Genomic DNA, 19073 nt, shown 5'->3' with positions numbered 1-19073 from the left:
GCCGCTGTAGACAGAAAATAATGTAATGAGCCAATAAGGGCGCATATTTTAGGACAAAAAACTTGAAACATCAATTCAAACCCCCCATCCCCTCAAAGGTTTACAAAGAGTTAATTATGTTCTGCACCTAGCACAGTCCATGGCAAGCATATGAGTGGATGATAAAAGGTTACAACGGTGGAGGATGGATGGGAAATAATAGCGGTATATAGCAGAGACATTTGCAGTGCGCCCATCCAGCAATGTAATGAAATTAGCGCCATTAATGATGTGGTTTTCATTTGCTTTATTTGTTGAATCTGTCTTATGTATGTTCTCTTGTTGCTGGTTGTGTACGGCTTCCAGGATTCTCAACAAGAACATAATTAAGTCTGAAAGTCATTTGCAAACATCTGTCCTTATCCCCATCTTCCCTGCAACTATTAAAGTGGCAATCACTGTTTTACTAATTCATAGGTAATTTCCAGGCATCCAAGTCTGGTTTATGAGATGTTCTCATATTAGAAGATAAGAGTGTGTAGGAAAGCAGAGAACAGGAGCACATCAGATAAAGCGGGCCGTGCGGTGCAGCTTAATAGAATCAGAGCAATTCTACCGCAGCCTGTATGGCATTGTACAGAGTCACATGATCTCTGCTGTGCAGGTTCCAATGGAGTCTGTGCATAGGGAGATATTCTTTCCTAGAAACTTTCCAAAGTTGTAATATCTTATACTACCACATACCACTGCTAGGCAGATGGGTTCGCAGGTCCTTTAAAACAGTTGATAGGCAGGGACTCCAAATGATCTGATTGATGGCCCCAGCCTAAGGCTAGGCCACTAATATTCCCATCCCTTGAAACCTCTTTAAAGTTGGGCCCCACGTTACGAAAACATACCGTTTTGGTCATGGTAGAAATGCCATGGCAAAGAATACTGTATGTCATATTACATGCCAAATGGATGGGATTCTGGCTAATCTCATCCACACACTGCAGAAAAAAAATCTGCAGTAGAAATGCTGTGATTTCAAAAACGCGAGCGCTTATGCAAACTGCAGCATGTCAATTATAGCAACAAAAACCACTGGCACTTCCGTATAGGTATAACAGAAATAGAAAGTCCGCAGAGAAAACTCTGTGAAATGTCTATGAAAAACTCTGCGGGAAAACTGCGATGTGTTTCTTCCACGTTTTCTTTCCGCAGCATTCTTAGGCTGCGGGTCACTACATGGGGTCTTGTCACTAGAAGCTGCTGCAGTGGACAGGGAGTTCATGCATTTAAGTAATAGGAGTTGTGCTGCACTCCCCTGGAAACACCCCTTTGCAGTGGACATCAATAGGAGCAGCTGCATGCAATACCAGTCCACTGCTGTAACTTCCAGGACCCAGACACTGCCAGAACAGCCGATATCCAGGGTACAGGTGGCAGAACCCCATGGATGATGTACTGATGGACTATTCTGTGGATAGGTTCTCAGTTTGAAAACTAATTTGGGGGCGGACAACCCCTTTAATGACTACACAAAATATATATGTAATTTAAAGAGGATCTGTCACCGTCTGAGATCATCATCTTGTGCTGTCACCGTGAGCATTTTGTTTATCCAGACTCATATAAGTGTTCCAGAAATACTGTATAAGCCCTTTAAGTGTTGATGCAAAATAGGATATGACATACAGCACAAAAGACCCTGCTTGCAGAGAAATGTCAAAATTACCGCACACTTGTCTAGTATCACCTAATTTACATCAACACTAAAAAGGCTTATATCTTTGGAATAGCTGAACTGATTTGGATAAACAAAGCATCAAATGCTCAGAGTGTCAGCAGCTATCATTGGACTTTATATGTCCCAAATATCTCCCCTCTTTCCCTGTGACATCCACCGAACACCATTTTATTAACTCATTGCAGCTGTGCTCAGTATAAACATCTCTTCCTGCTCCTTCCCAGCCTGTAGCATGTATGAGACGTGCACATGTTATGTAGTAAGGGTGTCCCCCACTGCGGCCATGTCCTTCTGTGACATTGTGTGACAAGGTATCCGTGGCTAGTGAAGTGAGACATATGGGCTTAGAAATCACTGCATTTTTTTGTGTGCAGCACCACCGCAGTTTTGTGGACATTGCTGGAAGAGGGAATTAGATTTACATACATGGCCTTTAAAACCCAGTTAAGAATCATGAAAAATTATTACCCCTTTAAGAAGGCCTGCCATCTGCACAGCAGACCTCATGTATCAAAACAGTCTCAAAGTCAATGTAACCTTCTTACCTAGAGCAACCAATCACAACTTGGAAAATTGCACGGCAAAATTGAGAATTTATCTCTGGTTGCTTTGGCAACTAGACCTGTTTTTCTTTGAGACAATTTTGACAGATGAGGCATAATCTTACGGTCAGAAAGTAGTGTATTCTGGAGAGCAATTCTAAAGCCTCCCCCACGCCATGACACATCTACCGCCTGTCCACCACAATGAGGAATTACATTGCAAACGACATGTGAAGTTTGCAGCCCTGTCGGCTTTTTAGCGGTATAGATTACCGCACATTGATGGGGACATGAAAGGTTCCCTGTAAGTTCCCTGGCTGATTTCTCATTGTGAACCCAGCCTATTAATTTAGGGCCAATATTCAGGGCTATTATTGGCACCGAGTGCTCCTAGGAACTCGGGTATCAGCTGACCAGCGAGCTAACTAGTGGGCTGAACGTATCTTTTATAAAAGATGCAGATTATCGGTGTAGTCAGGGCAGTGCTGCTGATAATCCATATAGCTGAATGGCGGAGTACCAGTTGCAGCAGAGATACTTCCTCTCCCATTTAGACTAAGGCCCCACGTGGCATCCCGCAGCAAAAAAGCACTATGGGGAAAACTGCGACTGCACTGCATTGTGATTCTTCCTGCAGCACTTTAGGCTGGGCCCCAACATGGCGTAAACGCTGCGATTTACCTGTGGCGGAAAAAAAATCATGGCATTTTACAGTCAGAGCTAAAGTGGATGGGATTCTAGCAAATCCCATGCCCACTTTGCAGTAAAAACCACGCTGCGATTTCCAAAACCGGCATGGTTTTGGAAATTGCAGCATGGCAATTATACCCACGGAAATGCCAATGGTTTCCTCATAGGTATAACTTAAGCAGAAAGTCCACAGAGGAAACCTCTGATCTTTTTGTCTAAAGCACTACAGGAAGGACCGGACTGTGGACTTTAGGTTTCAATTTTACCTATGTGGAAACCGCTGGCATTTCCGTAGGTAAAATTAACATGCTGAGATTTCCAAAACCATGCCAGTCTTGGAAATTGCCACGTGTCCACAGTGTGGTATTTACTGCAAAGTGGGCATGGGATTCGCTAGAATCCCAACCACATTGTTCAGACTGTAAAACACCACAATTTTTTCTGTGGCGTTACTGCCGCGGGCAAATTGTGGAGTTTACGCCACGTGGGCCCCAGCCTTAGTTTCCAACGAGCGCCAATCAAAGTGTTTCTCATTCAGATCCTGGAGGGCCAAGATCTGGCCAGGCCTTTAGGGGGCATTCACACGATGTAACGCGGCGTTGATTCTGACAAGTAAACTGGTGTCAGAGTCAGCGCTGCAAAACAGAATCCCATTGACTTCAATGGGAGGCTTTTTAACCCATTGATTTCAATGTGTTGCGTGCGCTAAACAGAACCCATTGAAGTCAATGGAATTCTGTTTTGCAGTACTGACTCTGACACAAGTTTACGTGTCAGAATCAACGCCGCGTTACATCGTGTGAATGCCCCCTTACAGCATTCAGTACTTGGGTGAGGCACTGCAGATCTTGGTGAGGACTATACACAAGACATCCAGCACACAGTGCTTTTCTTGAAGATTTTTATGTATGTATACACACATCCACAGCCTGCTATGGGCAGATACTGAACCCCTTACCTATTCTTTTTATGTAATCCTTTATAAACCATGCATTGGGGTGAAATGTTCTGTAATACTGCCGTCTTCTACACAGATGATCATTTTACATATCATAAAAATATTAACCAACACGGACAGAAAACCACACAATAGACGGATCTCGTAAATAGGTCTGTATTTTAATCTTGTAAATAATACAATTTTTAATATGAAAAAAGCGACACATTGACAAATAAAATAGCTTGTTTCGTGGGTAAATTTCTCTGACAAATATGCAAAAATGTCTCTGAACTTTCAGCAAACCGGATATGCCACATTCACAGTGCATCCAAAAAAGTACCATTTGATCTATTAACACACATCTTATTAAAGGGATATCAATTCAGAAAATGGCTATGTACAGAATCTTACATAATCTGATATCATCAGACCTTCATATGGCAGCCTGATATAAAAGTAAAAAAAAAAAAACTTTATGATCCAGCATGTGCAATAGACATTGCAAAACGTGACCTGTCAGCCTTCCTATCTAGTGGGTAACACTGGACACAAGCATGCTGCATACTGTCTGAAGTTCTGCCATATTGGCTCACACATGCATTACTTTCTATTGTCACCACACATAGTGGTCACGTAAGCTTATATTTCTGAATATGAACATAGGCGTACCACTGTATAACCTTGTAAAGTATGGGACAGGACTATAGATGGAGATGTCATGGTCTTCTAGACCTGATAACGGGATTCTCCAAGTTGAGAGCAGAGAAGGTGGACTTCTAGGAAGAAAATGTTGGCACAATAAAACGTAGTATAAAAAGTTCAGGTCAACCAGAAGCAAAAAGATGTAAAAAAGATGGAGATTTTGCAGCAAGATGTGAAGTGTGTTAATGTTTAGGGCACCTACTTATCTATGTAAAACATCCTAGGGTACCAAAGGGGTGCAGCATCGTATCTGTAAAGTGCTTGGTCATGAGAGTCATCTACTGGGTTACGTCTTCGAGATGTCTGGATAAAGAGAAGCTGAGAGACTGGAATGTAAACTAAAACATATATTTGGCCTCAGCATGAACCCCCTGAACCCCCAACTCCTAGGATGCACTCTAACAGGCTGCCCAGGGATAACACTATCTTGATAAGGTAGATAAGTGGTTGCACATATGGTTTTAAAAAATACGATAACATGGTAAAATACAAAAAAAAAATACTGTATACAATTTATATGCTGTGTAAATAAAAATATACTTCTGAAATGCTTATAAGCAACACCTAAAAACGGGACTTGGCTGATTGAAGTTACTTAACATTTTAGTTCACCCAAAATAGCGATCCCTACGATCCGGAATGGCAAGAGATCGGCTGGATTTCCAAGGCAACTGGCACAGTTGTAGGATCGCTCAAATCTTTAAATCCATTAGGCTCCAGTAGGAGAGGGTTAAGGAACAAGTGTTGTCACATTTTTTGGGAAAGCAGCATTGTAACACACACTTCATGAATGCAGCTCTGAAGATGCTGCAGATATCTGCAGGAAGCGGCCCAGCTAATGTTCCATGGTCCCATTCCCAATACAGACCTCTCACCAGCTGCTGCTGCTCCAGACTGTAGATGCCTAATCCGGGAACAGGACCAAGTGCGTTCAGCCATCATCGGATTCAAACCCTTGAGACGTCTCTTCGGAGAAGCTGTCTTTGTGGATTCGCCCATCACTCTTCATACTTTGGAAGGTTTTTTTGAAAGCCACCATCATAGCATGTGCCAGCTTTTTGGCTTCTATCTTGCTCTCACACTCTACTGCATGGCAATCCATCTGGAAGGTCAGGTCGTCATTGATTTCCCTGTAGACCCATGCGAAGATGTTGGGGCTTACATTATGATCTGCTGTGCAATAGGCAATCCTCGCCACCTGGAAGGTGTCCATCCGCACAGTAGCTTCACCCTTGAGGTCTTGGTGATGGAGCCGTACCTGGAAGGGACGGATTTCAAGGATGGCATTGGAAGGAAACACATCTGCACGGGCCAAAGTGTGTTTTTTCCACAATTCAATCACCGGCTGTTCTGTGCATCCTGACGAAAACTGAACTCCCGTTGCAGATATTTTTCCCAAATAAGTCACCTGAAACAGAAGAACAAATATTTAATGTCAGACATGCAAAGCAGCTATGGCAAGAATGAGCGTGGTAAGGAACAGAGAGAACTGCATTTTTATTTGTTAAACCCATTCTGAGCTTATTAAAATATTTTCTTCGCCAGAAAACCCCTTCAGGCTAAGGCCCCACGTAGCAGGCAGCAACAAAAAAGCAGTACGGGAAAAAACAAGGCCACAACACATTGCATTTTTACCCAAAGCACTTTTTACAGAGGTTTCCTCAGCGGACTTTCTGCTTCCATTATATCTATGGAAACGCTGGTGGTTTCCCTATAGGTATACTGTAAGTGACATTCTATGATTTCCAAAACTGCAACGGAAACACTTAGACTTCTGTTTAATCCACTCCTGACTTTGGCTCAAAATCCGCAGCAACATCTGCAACAAAAATGCTGAGTTTTTCTAATGTTTTAACCCCCTTGCACACGGCCGTAAGAATGGTCAGTGTATTATCCAGGTATGTCCCGAATAGCACACTGACCCACTCATTTCTATGGGCCCACACACATGACTGTGAATTACATGGTCATGTGTGCGGGCCGACAGTCCCGGCTGCAAAATATGGAACAGGTCCTAGTCCTCTCCGTTTTTGGGGCCCTTCTTCTGTGGCTCCTATTCATTGAATGAAAGGGGCCGTGGAATCACGGCCAGTGCATGGGTGGTAGGATGACATCTGTGCCCCCCCCCCTCCCCCGTGCCATTCATTAACGGCAGCCGGTTAGAACACGGTTATGTGCAAGAAGACTACACAAACTGAAGCCTCTAATCCTCTATCAATATTACCAGACATAATAAGCTAAAAACGGGCTTATTAAATGGTAAGACTAGACCACCTACTGCCCTGACCAACTGAGCAATCTTGACCTAGACAGACCAAGTTTAATACATGACCCATATAAAGTAATCACGTAGTATTTCTAAGACCTAATTCCCTAAAGCTTTCTGAAAAGAGCGGTGGGGAATTTCAGGCCAACTTGCCATTCACAAATCCCCTTTTTAGGACCAAAATACTATTTATGTCTTCTTCAGAACCGACTGGTGTCTGTAAGGGAAATAAAACATTAAGAGCCAAGAACACAAATTGCAAGGGCTGGCTCTGAAAGGTCCTGGACACGGAGACCTGTGTGACAAAGCCTCATCTGTTTGGGAGGATCTTTTTTTGCTGGACTGGGGGCGACAGTCACAAAACAGGGATATGTTTACTTCTACCAGCCCAGACAAGACGTTCGGCTGTGAGAGAAATACACAAACCGGCCCCATTCAGCGCACAGCGGATGGATTTGGCAGGCTACATTGTAATGACAATTTAAATTCCTCGGATTTCCTCCTGTTGGCAGGAGAATCGCAGCAATGCCGTGAATACCTCCCTCACAGACAACATGGAAGACTGCGGCGAGATGGCTGCTTAAAGTGGACCTGGCAGCAGCAAAACGGAGAGGTGTGGAAGTGCTGTAATGGTGAAACTCTTGTAATGAAGAAGCCTTGTCACCTCTGGAGAGTGGGATTCCCCAGCTTTTCACCATATTTATTGATGCAATGAATAATGTCCCTCCTCAGAGGTCTCTTCTCATGACTAGGATACAGATTGTGACGGCCACTTCATTACTTTCCAAGCACAGCGCCATACATTGTATAGTGGCTGTGCTTGGTACTGCAGCTTAGCTCCATTCATCTTAAATAGGATAGAGATTCTGCATGGTCATGAGACCAATGGATGTGATGTCAATGGACAAAGTACAGCCATCACAGGCATGGACAACCCCTTTAAAGCTTTCCTAATAATGGAGGTTCTCCAAGACCTATCACCTTTGCTAGTCATCTTTCTATTTTATTTTATTTTTTTAACTCTAGGGCTGGTGGCCAGATCTGAAGGCCGCATTAGTGCTTGCGCTATACTGTATATGAAGTTTCCCATGGATTAGGACAGCTTTCCTTAGTTTAGGTCTGCAGGAGGAGCTGAGCAGATTGAATTATAGTTTTATTGGGAATAATTCAGTATAACTAGCAGTTCTTTATCCCACCGATGGCTATCTCTGAATGAACAGTCAGAATTGAGTCTGGCAGTCACTGACTAAGACCGCCCACTGGACTCATATTACTTTGATAAGCTTGATATTGCTTTCATTTGCTTCACTAAGTTTCCTCAGTTGACAACTGTGTCTACGATCCTCAACATTGCAAGTTTCTTGGCATGTCTTCGAAAGACTTTACTTACATATAGTCACCCATGTCCAGCCCCGCACTCCCTGCCCTCCCATGCTGGGAGTTGCTGTGCTGGAAGTGTAGAGGCTCATATGAGTGTGGAGACCAATCTGTGGTCTCAATGGTAACTTGAGAGGAATCGGTGATGTCACTCACAAATATCACTGGTTCCTTACACAATACCGTGTAAGCGGCCAGTCTCTTGTGGCCGGCGGGCATGTGCAGTCGGCTTTGCCCTAGGCCTAGAAGTTTGAAGCCTGCGCTGGAAGAAGACGCGTGAAGAGGACTTTCCTGAAGAAGATGGAGGCGGCGCTGGAGACTTCTCTCGCAGCATTGGTGACGCCCCCAGTGCTGTTTGAGCGCTGGGGCCTGCCCCCAGTGCTGCGAGAGAACTCATTTGCATACCAACGAAAACCGGGATTTATAACGAATGGCAGCGCGGAGAAGACATCTAAGGGTAGGAGAAGAATATCGTTTCTTAAGGCTATTTCGATCTGTTAGTGAGAAAAAAAATTGAGTTTTAATGATAGGATCCCTTTAACAGCAATAGCTGAGGTCTAAGCAGCCAGCGAGCCTCTCCACTTCCAACATGGTCCCAGGAATGAGAGGTAAAAAGGACTAGACAAATGAAGACAATGGGGCACCCAGGGTTAGACAGTGTGTTTTATGTGTATACCCACTTTTAAACACTTCTATTTTTGAAAGTATTCGTAGGGTAAGTTCACACAGTTTTTGCAGACTTTTGAGGTGCTATCTGCTTAAAAAACAAACAAACAAAAAAAAAAACGCTTTCTAACTCTCCCATTCATTTCAATGATCATCAAGCAGTTTTTGTTTTCCCTCTACCATTTTCAGCCCATGAAAAAAAAAAACCCAAAAATCTACTGCTGGATCATATTGAAATAAAATAGTTGGGAGGCAAAAAACAAGCAAACAAACAAAAAAAAATCCTGTGTGAACATAGCCTTACTTCACAGTATCCCCCCCCCATACACCTGCCTTAAGTTTTTGCATAGTACTGTATTAAGCGTAGAAATCAATCCATCCAAACCTTTTACTCCAATTGCACAAGTCAATGCAATTGGGACTGTATAGTCAGTGACATAGAAAATCAGTTGTATTGTGGAACTCCATACTCATGGCACAGGATAGCGATACAGTAAACGGAGATACGTTGCTTATGGCTGCGTATGTACATGCACAAGGTGAAGGTTCTGGGCTGAGATCTGCAGCGGCCTGCTGATGTGAAGTATTTTTGTACCAGTAAAACTCAGACATTAGGTCAGTTTCCGCTGCTCATCTCCTTCCCTTGCTAATAAATACAAGTCTGGGGACAAACTGCCTCTACTAACCCGGCAGGCCAGATGACTGGAGATCCTCCAGACAGTATTCAGGCGCTGGCAGGGAAATAGTTAAAACCTGCTTTGCTGAGTTTTCAGCTGTTAGAAGATACGACCACAGCGTTCTACACACGTCAAAAACCCAAACATCTGGTGGGAGCTCCTGTGGAGCCCAAACATTGGATCTAGCTCTGCATTCCAATACCAGACATACTCAATTGCCCCGACTGTTAACCCACGCTTTACCACACAACCCTAGCACTACCACCACGCTGACAGCACAGTTATTCTACCAGGCAACAAATGGTTATTTCCTAGCAAAGTAAAGAAAATTGAGTTATTTCCAATCCCTGGTGAAACCAGAGTACACGCTAGTAGTATATAGCTTCATGCTGCTTACAGGAAGTACTGTATTGTGTAATGGGTTACTTTCTTGTTCGTGCATTTCCAAAATTATTGGGAAATTTAGTAGTATTGTCACAATGGACAAGGTATCTGTGCAGGCCGAAACTTTTACAAGACATTGACCAAGAAGGTCCTCCAACTGTGATTTGGCTTTCATCCCGGTCAATGTCAAGAGGTTTAAGGGGGCGTTCACACTACCGTCGGTGTCCGACATGTAGTGTCCGCTCCTAGTGTCCGCTCAAAATCTGTCACGGACACTAGGAGCGGACACTAGATGTGTCCGTGACACCTGTCATTCACTTTAATGGGCATCGGGTGCGTTCTTTTGCACTCCGTACCCGTCCTTTCCTGTCCGCAAGAGAAGATGTCCGACTTCTCAAGCGGACAGAAAAACCCTGCATGCAGGGTTCCTCTGTCCGCTTGAGAAGTCGGACATCTTCTCTTGCGGACAGGGAAGGATGGGCACGGAGTGCAAAAGAACGCACCCGATGCCCATTAAAGTGAATGACAGGTGTCACGGACACATCTAGTGTCCGCTCCTAGTGTCCGTGACAGATTTTGAGCGGACACTAGGAGCGGACACTACATGTCGGACACCGACGGTAGTGTGAACGAGAAAAACAGATATCGATCTATAGGAAGCTACCGTCCAAAAGGTGGCGCTAGAGTAAGTTTTCCTTTATCCATTAAGAAGAGCTTATTTGCATGTCCTCTATACAAGTTCTACTGAATCCTTCCCCACAAAGTGATCTATATCTCTTTATAACCTGCTGCTTGTACAAATGTGTAGCTGACCCCTATTATCTAAATCCGCACGGATAATTTTTGCAGTGAGCTTGAGATTCTCACATCAGCCTGATGCAAACAGATTTGCCGATTCGACTTAAGATGGTTTTCCAAATGAGGAAAAAAAGGGCAGGACAATATCTTATGCTTTTATAAGTACATGAGATGTGAAAAACAGAGCTGCCTGGTTACGGCCAGGTCTCCATCGTAATGCTAGTGCTTGTAATGATCTGCATATGCCATTCTCATATTTGGTTTATGGTCGGAGGTGTCAATGTGTCACGCTGTAAATGACCAACAAGACGATCTCCATCTGCGGTGAGAGTTCATGCGTTTTCCATTATCGGCATCTCCTCGCTGATTTTCTTTGGAAGGATCTGTGCAGGAACAATGTCAGGAACGCAGATGAATTCCTTATTGGAGGGCGGATACAGTAAGCAGGAGTGTCTACAATCAGACACTCGCATATAAGGCAGTGCACAGAGGAAAAGGACCCACGGCCCTCCTTCCCCACCACTGGCATGTCTTCACAAACCAGAAGACTGCGGATTATTTATCTTATGTTTCAATTATATCATGCATAAGACAACTCCAATGTGTTACATCTGACATACAGGTCATACACATGGACTCAGAGTATTGTAGTAAAAGTAGCGATCAGCCAGATATAGATTTGCTTCTTAAAGGGATGGTTTACATGCTCCAGATAACCATGGGTAATTGGGTAATAAAGACACACAAGGTTGGAGAGAACCTGTCAAGCTGAATGTGGAGTGCGATCTGCAGGAAGGAAGTTATAGAGCTGGAGAAGCTGAGCACATTGAGATATATAGTTTAGTTTGATGTAATTTTGTATATTTAAATCTCTGTTCTTTCTATCATAGGAGTCCAGTGGGCGGTCCTAATCAATAATGGATGACTGGTCTCTAAATGTACACAGGTTCCCTTTAAAAGACAAAGCTGCTCTTCTCAAGCCAATACCATTTACCTATGGTCTTCGGCTTCTCATACACTTTAGAAGGTCCATATTCTCTGTAGGCCTCATGCATGGATTACAGCTCTGCATGTTAATACAGCACCTATACAACCTCTAGGGGGTCTACTGTACTAGCACATGCCTGGGACTTCATGTAGAATTTTCTCCATATGACATAGGATAAAATAACTTTGTAATAGATGCCATATGGAAAACTATGTCACAGCTCACAGAAAGCTTATGGCACAAGGGACTCCGTGAGCCTCCGTACAGCCATATGCTTAAGGTTATGGCTAAACGGCGAGTCTGCCACCATGAGACCAAGGATCGCGGAGTCGCCCTACAACATCATCAATGGAGTCACACTGCAACCCCGAGGGAGTGCCAACTGTGATTTCTAGCTCTGCTCACAGCAACCATGGAGCCTCAATGTGACTCCATCTACAAACATTAGTGAAGGAGTTGCAGGATGATACAGTGATCTTTCATTGTGTAATGTGTGTGTGTGGGGGGGTCACAACCAATGTTACCATACATTAGCCTAAGACATTAGATCACTATCAATTGCTGATCCATCCTAAAGCAAAAAAAAAAAAAGCTGAAAGTGATTGGTGTAATGCAGTACTCAACCACTGGGGGTGCACCAACTACCAACTCAGGCCCTACCATGCAAGCTTAGATACAAATCCGTACTAGAACCCCAACTTCATAAAGCAATACTAAGCTATGGATGTCGATTCTACACATTCTTCTCTAAACTCTAATGTTATACCTCCGAATCCTGCTTGTTCTATTATTTTCTTGTTCTATATTTATTCAGTCTTTTATGAGATGACAGCTCAAAACAACGTGTCAGCAAACCGCAGAAGTGCGATTACGCAGCAGGGGGAAATGGAAGAAGGAAATAAGACTTGTAGTGGTCATGTAAAAGTAATCTGTACTTAGTCACAGATGGTCACTGAGACCACCCAAGGAGAAGGCAGAACGACAAGGGACATGGCCCTGTAAAGACATTTACCCCATGTCTTTAAGCAAATACATTAGTCATTTTAAGTGCCAAAAGCCAGACTTATTTATCAGGAGAGAGAGAGAGAGAATGATCCCATCATAGCAGATGTTATTATAGGATGATATGGCGGTGATCAGGAGAGGACAGTTGTGTATTATCATGTAGTGTGCATGTATACACTGTCTACATGCTATACACAGTCGTAGCCCTATGTGCCGCCATGTGGTACCTCCTGAGAACCAGTAATCCCTTGTGATAATGTGAAAACTCTGGCTAAGATTTTCATCCTTCCTTCTATTGGGACTCAGTCCAACAAAAGTTAAAGAATAAGAAATTAAAATATCTTCAAGCAAGCTCTAAAGAGTGAATCTTCAAAGTTTAGATGTGTGCCGTGAGAATCACGACAGATAACTAAACACGTAAAACTCCTCCATTCTCACGTGAAACTTTCCATGTTTAACCATTCTGAAGGTCAGACAATTATTTCGTATGACAACAAAAATAAGCATGCGATGTCAGATAAAAAGACTCGAGCGCTTCAGAGCATAATCCTTGTGAAGTATCTGTATACATGACATGGGGGTCGGGGGGGTCTGAAGTGGTGGAGGTCTGAACACTAAGCTGCAAAACCATCCAAATCCAAAAGGAGACCTCTACTGGGGCACAATCTAGAATACCAATGCTCCTACTAAGGCTAAGTTCACACAGAGTTTTTTGGTCAGGGTTTTGGCAGAAATCCACCTCCAAACCCTGAACCAAAAAATACGCCTCACCATTCAAAGTAGACAAAACGCTTCTCCGAGTCTTTTCTGCTACCGTTTTTTTCCACTAGCGGCAAAAAACCCCCCGAGATGTCCATTCTTTTTTGAAGCCTGAGCGTTTTCCGGCTCACGGCTTCAATGCAAATCAATGTGAGCCGTTTTTTGGTCAGAAACTTGAAGCGGAACCTGAAGCGTTTTTGGCAAAAAAAAAACCTGATCAGGAAACGCCAGGCGGTTTTTTAAAATATTATTCATGACCACATCCCAAGAGGAAACAGATTAGGAAACACCTCAAAAAACCCTTCAGGAAACGCTTCAAATGGCAAAAAACGCCTCAGGAAACTCCTCACACGTTTTCCAGTCCGGTTTTGACAATGCCAAAACCCTGACCAAAAAACTCTGTGTGAACTTACCCTTAGGCTACATGCACACAAACTTCTACATTATAGAGTCTGAGCTAAAACAGCACATAGATGATATTTGTGTGGCGTTTTTGTCTTTCAAGGACCAAGTCCACCAAACAGACAAAAATAAGACGTGTCTTAGATTAGCCCAGGTTCTCAGTCGCCTAAATGGGCCTATGATAATACACAAGTGTGTGTATGGGGCCATAGAGACAAATCAGTGTTCTAGCATACATTCATGTGCATAGAGTTCATACTTTGTATCTAGTGAATGGGGCAGTTCGGGCTCGATATACCATTCGGCTCAGAGCTACAAATACTAAAAGTATAGTGCCCCAATATTGGTCGATGACCCCTGTACAGGGCCACATAGCATCTCATGTGTTCAAAGGCAATGAAAGGGTCTCTAGTGTCAGCATCTACGGCAGTGATATGTCAACACTTGTCATGATCTAGGGTAGTTACATGGTTAAGTTTAAGATCCCTGGTAGAGGGCAGTGGAAAAGTCAATACTGCACACTTGGGATTTAATGGATCACTCACTGCTTCAGGCTCCAATATTGCCTAGGTTGTAACAGGTCACTGAACACTAACTCACCTCTATGATCAAGGGATAGGGAGAACTGTGCAGCTGTATGGCTGCTAAGTTCTCTCCATCATTGGGCAGAACAATTCAAGAATTCTATGCCCAATTATTAAGGGAACAGAGTTCACAATTTACATCTGTACCAGAGGGTCCATTGCAACGTCTGCCTTAAATCGCCAGATGAAAAGTCCTGCACGGAGGACTTTTTTCTCCACCAGTTTCAGTTTTAAAACTACAGACTCTAAAAGGACCCAGTTTTAGTCAATGGGGTCCACCAGGCTTTATGTGTAAACATTATTACAGCGATTCACCTGTCTATTGTACTGAGCTTCTGAATGACCAGAACATCGGATAGGCCAACGCTAGTGTGAACCTAGCATAAACAATCACTGATATTGTTATTTTATGAAAGAATCAGCTATACATGCTATTGAATTTCTATCTTCTCTTTAACCATGGCCATCCTTGTGTACATTTGTGGTTTATCCTGGTAACAGCAATCCATTACACTTTAAAGTGTACCTAAGATTTCATCAAAAGTAGAAATATCTGCAGCATCTTGCTAGACAATCTCTTCTATGGCTATATAAGCCTTCATACATGGTGCCCTATTAGTATTTCTCCTGCTAAATAGCTCCACTATGGCTATAACACATTTTGCATTTCTCTCTGAAGCAGGTGATGTGTACAATACAGATGAGTCTTCCCACTCTCCTATCCATTATGACTACTACTGGTTTCTTTACATATAAATCTGCCAGAAATAACTAAAAAAAATGCAACACAAATAGCTTAGAAAAGCCAAAGTGGCCATTAATATAGGAGATTCAGGAACACTGCAATATCCGGCTAATGATGCAGTTAAACATCCCTTTAACAATAAGGGAGCGTGCACACAGAGTTTACGCTCACTCATTCTGAACATAAAACTCGTTCAGAGTGAGCGGTGTAAAAAACAGATCCCATTGACTTGAATGGGTGCCGGCATACGCGCGTATCACATTGAAAGCAATAGGTAAAAAAGCCTCCCATTGATTTCAATGGGGACCGTGCGTATTCCGACACCCATTCAAGTCAATGGGATCTGTTTTTTACGCCGCTCACTCTGAACAAGTTTTACGTTCAGAATGAGCGAGCGTAATCTCCGTGTGCAGGCTCCCTAACACAAGCAGCTAGTTATAAGTAAATAGACTCTTTTCGCTCAATGTAAGCCGTGTTCGGCTTTCTGTGCAGTGTAAGTCAATAAAACTGTTTGTAAACATGCAGAGGCTATAAAAAAAAAGAGACCTGCCTTTCCTCTCCTCCATGTTCTGCCTGATTCTAAAGACAGTACTTCCCTAGTAACAGGAAGGAACGGCAAATTATCAAGAGAGGAGATGTCTAGTGACAGGAACTTTAGAGAGGTTGTTCAGGGAAAAAACAGCAACATTTGTAAATAAAGTGCATTACATTTTGGTACAAAATCACATCCTCTATTAAATGAGATGAAGTTAGTGACCATTCAAGTGCTTACTCAGATTACTTTATTTACTAGAATCTACACAACAGTTTAACAGTGATGAAAGCGCACAAAGGCAACATGTCAGTGTAAAGTTTATGGGCCGGAGTATAGGATAAGACACGTATCTTTTGCTTCGTCTCTGGGTCTCTGGTTATATCAATAAAAATATAATTTAGGATAATAAACACAACTCTTCTGGAATTGCAGCATATCTTTCCAAGTGTTGTGTAATAAGCAGAAAGGCTGATGTCGGTTAAAAGCAACATTCCTACAGACCGCACGCTACAAAAAGGAGAACCAAAACTCAAAAACAAAGGTTTTCTAGGAAATCCTAAGTGCTGAGTGTCTTCCAGTACACCAGGCTTCTTTGAATGGTACGTATATTAGCCTTCCCAGCATGACCACAATGGCGTGTCTGTAGATGAAGCTCAATCACAACCAAATCCTGTAATGGGCAGCTGTTTATACAGCAACCCAAAAAGACACAACAGTTTTTTTTTCGTGAGTCAGCTCATGGAAACGTGCTGGTTACAGGGCGTCAAGTACTTTCTATGGTCACTTACTCACTCATGGATGCGTCATAAGACTAAACTTGGCCATACCCTTTAGAAAGCAATCGGATGTATGCTTGTTCAGCTGACAGCTATTCTTCCTGAGACCTCTCGTACACATAGGCACACTCAGCTCAGCCAAGCATGCGTGTGTTCTTAATAACAAGAGGGGAATAAGTGCCTGCCAGCCACCTTAGCATTTGGCGGACAGATATCTGATATACGGTATATGGCCAGCCTTATTGAAATCTATTTGACTTCATATGGTTTCCAGCAAGACCACACGGATCTAATAAAAATGGTTAATGATATATTCCCTTTTATCATACAAAAATATGAATCGTTGACAAAATGCTGGAAGCTATTTATGTGTGACGTCTGCACTACATGCACTGATGGCCAAGTTTAGTCTGAACAGAGACTGTGGACAGACATGTATGTAGAAGATTAAAGAGGGTTTGTTAATAGATCCCTTTAATTTATAGCAAATTTAGGATGTTGTAATAGAAAGGAACTACAGTTAAAAACTAGACCTGGCTGAATACGAGATGTCTTAAAATGATCTAACATCTTATGGTCTGAAGGAGCATAGCACAAGACAGCACAGGATATCTACAAATGACTGGCATATGTAGGGCCATTTACCCACTACGTCTCATCTATTATAGCATCCCATATATAGTTTTGTAGGAAAAGATTCAATATAACTTGTCATTTCTTGATCTGAATCTTTGCTTAGGAGTCCAGTGGGTGGTCCAGTTGTCAGTCATTAAATAGGAATAAGACCACCCAAGGACTCCTAGGTCAAGAACAAGCAGAGACTCAGATCAATACATCCCAAGCTATAATGAATATTTTCCTACAAACTATATATGTCTCTGTTCAGGTCCTCCTGCTCCATAACATACCCTCACAAGTCCCATTCAGTAATTATGAAAATAAATTTTAATTTATGTAGCGGACGGGTTTACATTAGGAGTTGCGATAGACCTGTATGAAAAGACGTATCTTTAGTTTGTGCTTGAAACTGTAGAAATTGGGAGTTAATCTGATTGTCCGGGGTAGAGCATTCCAGAGGAGTGGTGCAGCTCGGGTGAAGTCTTGTATACGAGCGTGGGAGGTTCTGCTAATAGAGGATGCAAGTCTTAGGTCATTGAGTTCCATAAAGTTGTCTGAAGAAAATTTCCTGTCCATTGTCTTTCAATGAACCGGATTGGTAGTATATTTAGCTCTGGGGTAGAATTACAGTGTGTGGTAAAGGGCACTGAACCTGGACAATGACGTCTGACAATTCAGTAAGGCTGCAGAGAACAGAACAGAGTCATTGATCTGATTTGGAAACATAAAGGAAATGGAGGGTGGGGAAAACCTTTATGTTGAAATTGATGATTATTTCTCTTATTTGTATAGTGCCATCTATAGATTTATGCCGCTAACTGTACGGAAAGAAAGCACATATCCATATATTTACACACTGATTGAGTTTTCCCATTACTGTATATAGAGAAAATTATGTGATCAGACATAATGAACATAATGGTGCAGCTCTGAACTAGGGCCGTATGTCATCTGCGCAGAAGCCGATGGTCAAGGATTGTTCTTGCTTGGAAGTTCCTCCTCCTGGCGAATCTCATCCACACGTTGCGGAAAAATACCCACAGCAGAAATGTTGCAATTTCCAAAACCATTGCATTTTTGTAAATCCCAGCATGTCAATTATACCTACAGAAACCTTGGCGTTCTCCGTATAAGACCATATAAGTCCAAAGACTTCTTAGCAAATACATTGAGGATTTCACTTTTCCTACAATAGTTATAGTTGTGATGATAGAACGGTGTCTGCCATGGTTTCCTACAATTTCCAAAGACTTATGGCACAGACGGCATGACTTACTGATTCAGCACTAATAAAAGGTCAGTAAGGAAAGTTCTGTTGTTTTTGGGTACGTGACACATTTTAGAGTTGCAACACCAAAAAGAAAACTAATCTGAGGTCAAATAAAACAAAACTGAGCATTAAAGTAGATGTGTACAATTTCCTATAATGTGATGTGTCAGAGGTCTGGGTATGGTGTCCCCCATCACGGACTAGAATGAAGCCGCTGCTTATCCAGAGCCCCTTTCTTCTAAACATTGGTGACCCCTAAGTAGTGTCAAGAGAAAACAAACTACAACCTCGTTGAGATCTAAGGTTTTTCATATCTGGACATAACAAACCAAACCCCCTCCCCAAAAAATGGACATCTAGTCTACCATTCCCCCAGAATACTGTACGAGCTGACAGTCATACAGAAAACCACTGAAGCTAATGGTTTATGGACTTAGTTTTTCACACGTGTCTTTCCAGTATAGATTCCTTTTATAGAATAACTAATAAAACCGTGGATTCTGCTGTCTTGTTCACCTGAGGTTGGCTTTACCTAATTTTAAGACATTCTAAGGCTTTGTTCACATCTGCGCCAGGTGTCCATCTGACTCTGATCACTGCAACAGAGATCATGAGGAAATAAAAGCACAACCCAACTC

The 19073-nt window shown here is 42.6% G+C and overlaps 1 protein-coding gene across 1 annotated transcript in view; it reads right to left on the bottom strand.

Moving 5' to 3' along the window:
* Positions 1-4043: 4043 nt before the first annotated feature.
* The window catches only part of PID1 (phosphotyrosine interaction domain containing 1), a 41051-nt gene continuing 26021 nt past the window's right edge, over positions 4044-19073 (bottom strand). The window contains exon 3 of the mRNA XM_075269046.1: positions 4044-5993. Coding sequence (XP_075125147.1) covers positions 5517-5993 — 477 coding nt within the window. The 3' untranslated portion in view covers positions 4044-5516. The remainder of the gene's footprint in view (positions 5994-19073) is intronic.

The sequence above is a fragment of the Leptodactylus fuscus genome, chromosome 3 (genome assembly GCF_031893055.1).
Source record: "Leptodactylus fuscus isolate aLepFus1 chromosome 3, aLepFus1.hap2, whole genome shotgun sequence".
NCBI lineage: Eukaryota > Metazoa > Chordata > Amphibia > Anura > Leptodactylidae > Leptodactylus > Leptodactylus fuscus.
The sequence above is the reverse complement of the archived record's forward strand: the minus strand, read 5'-3'. Positions and strand labels throughout refer to the sequence as shown.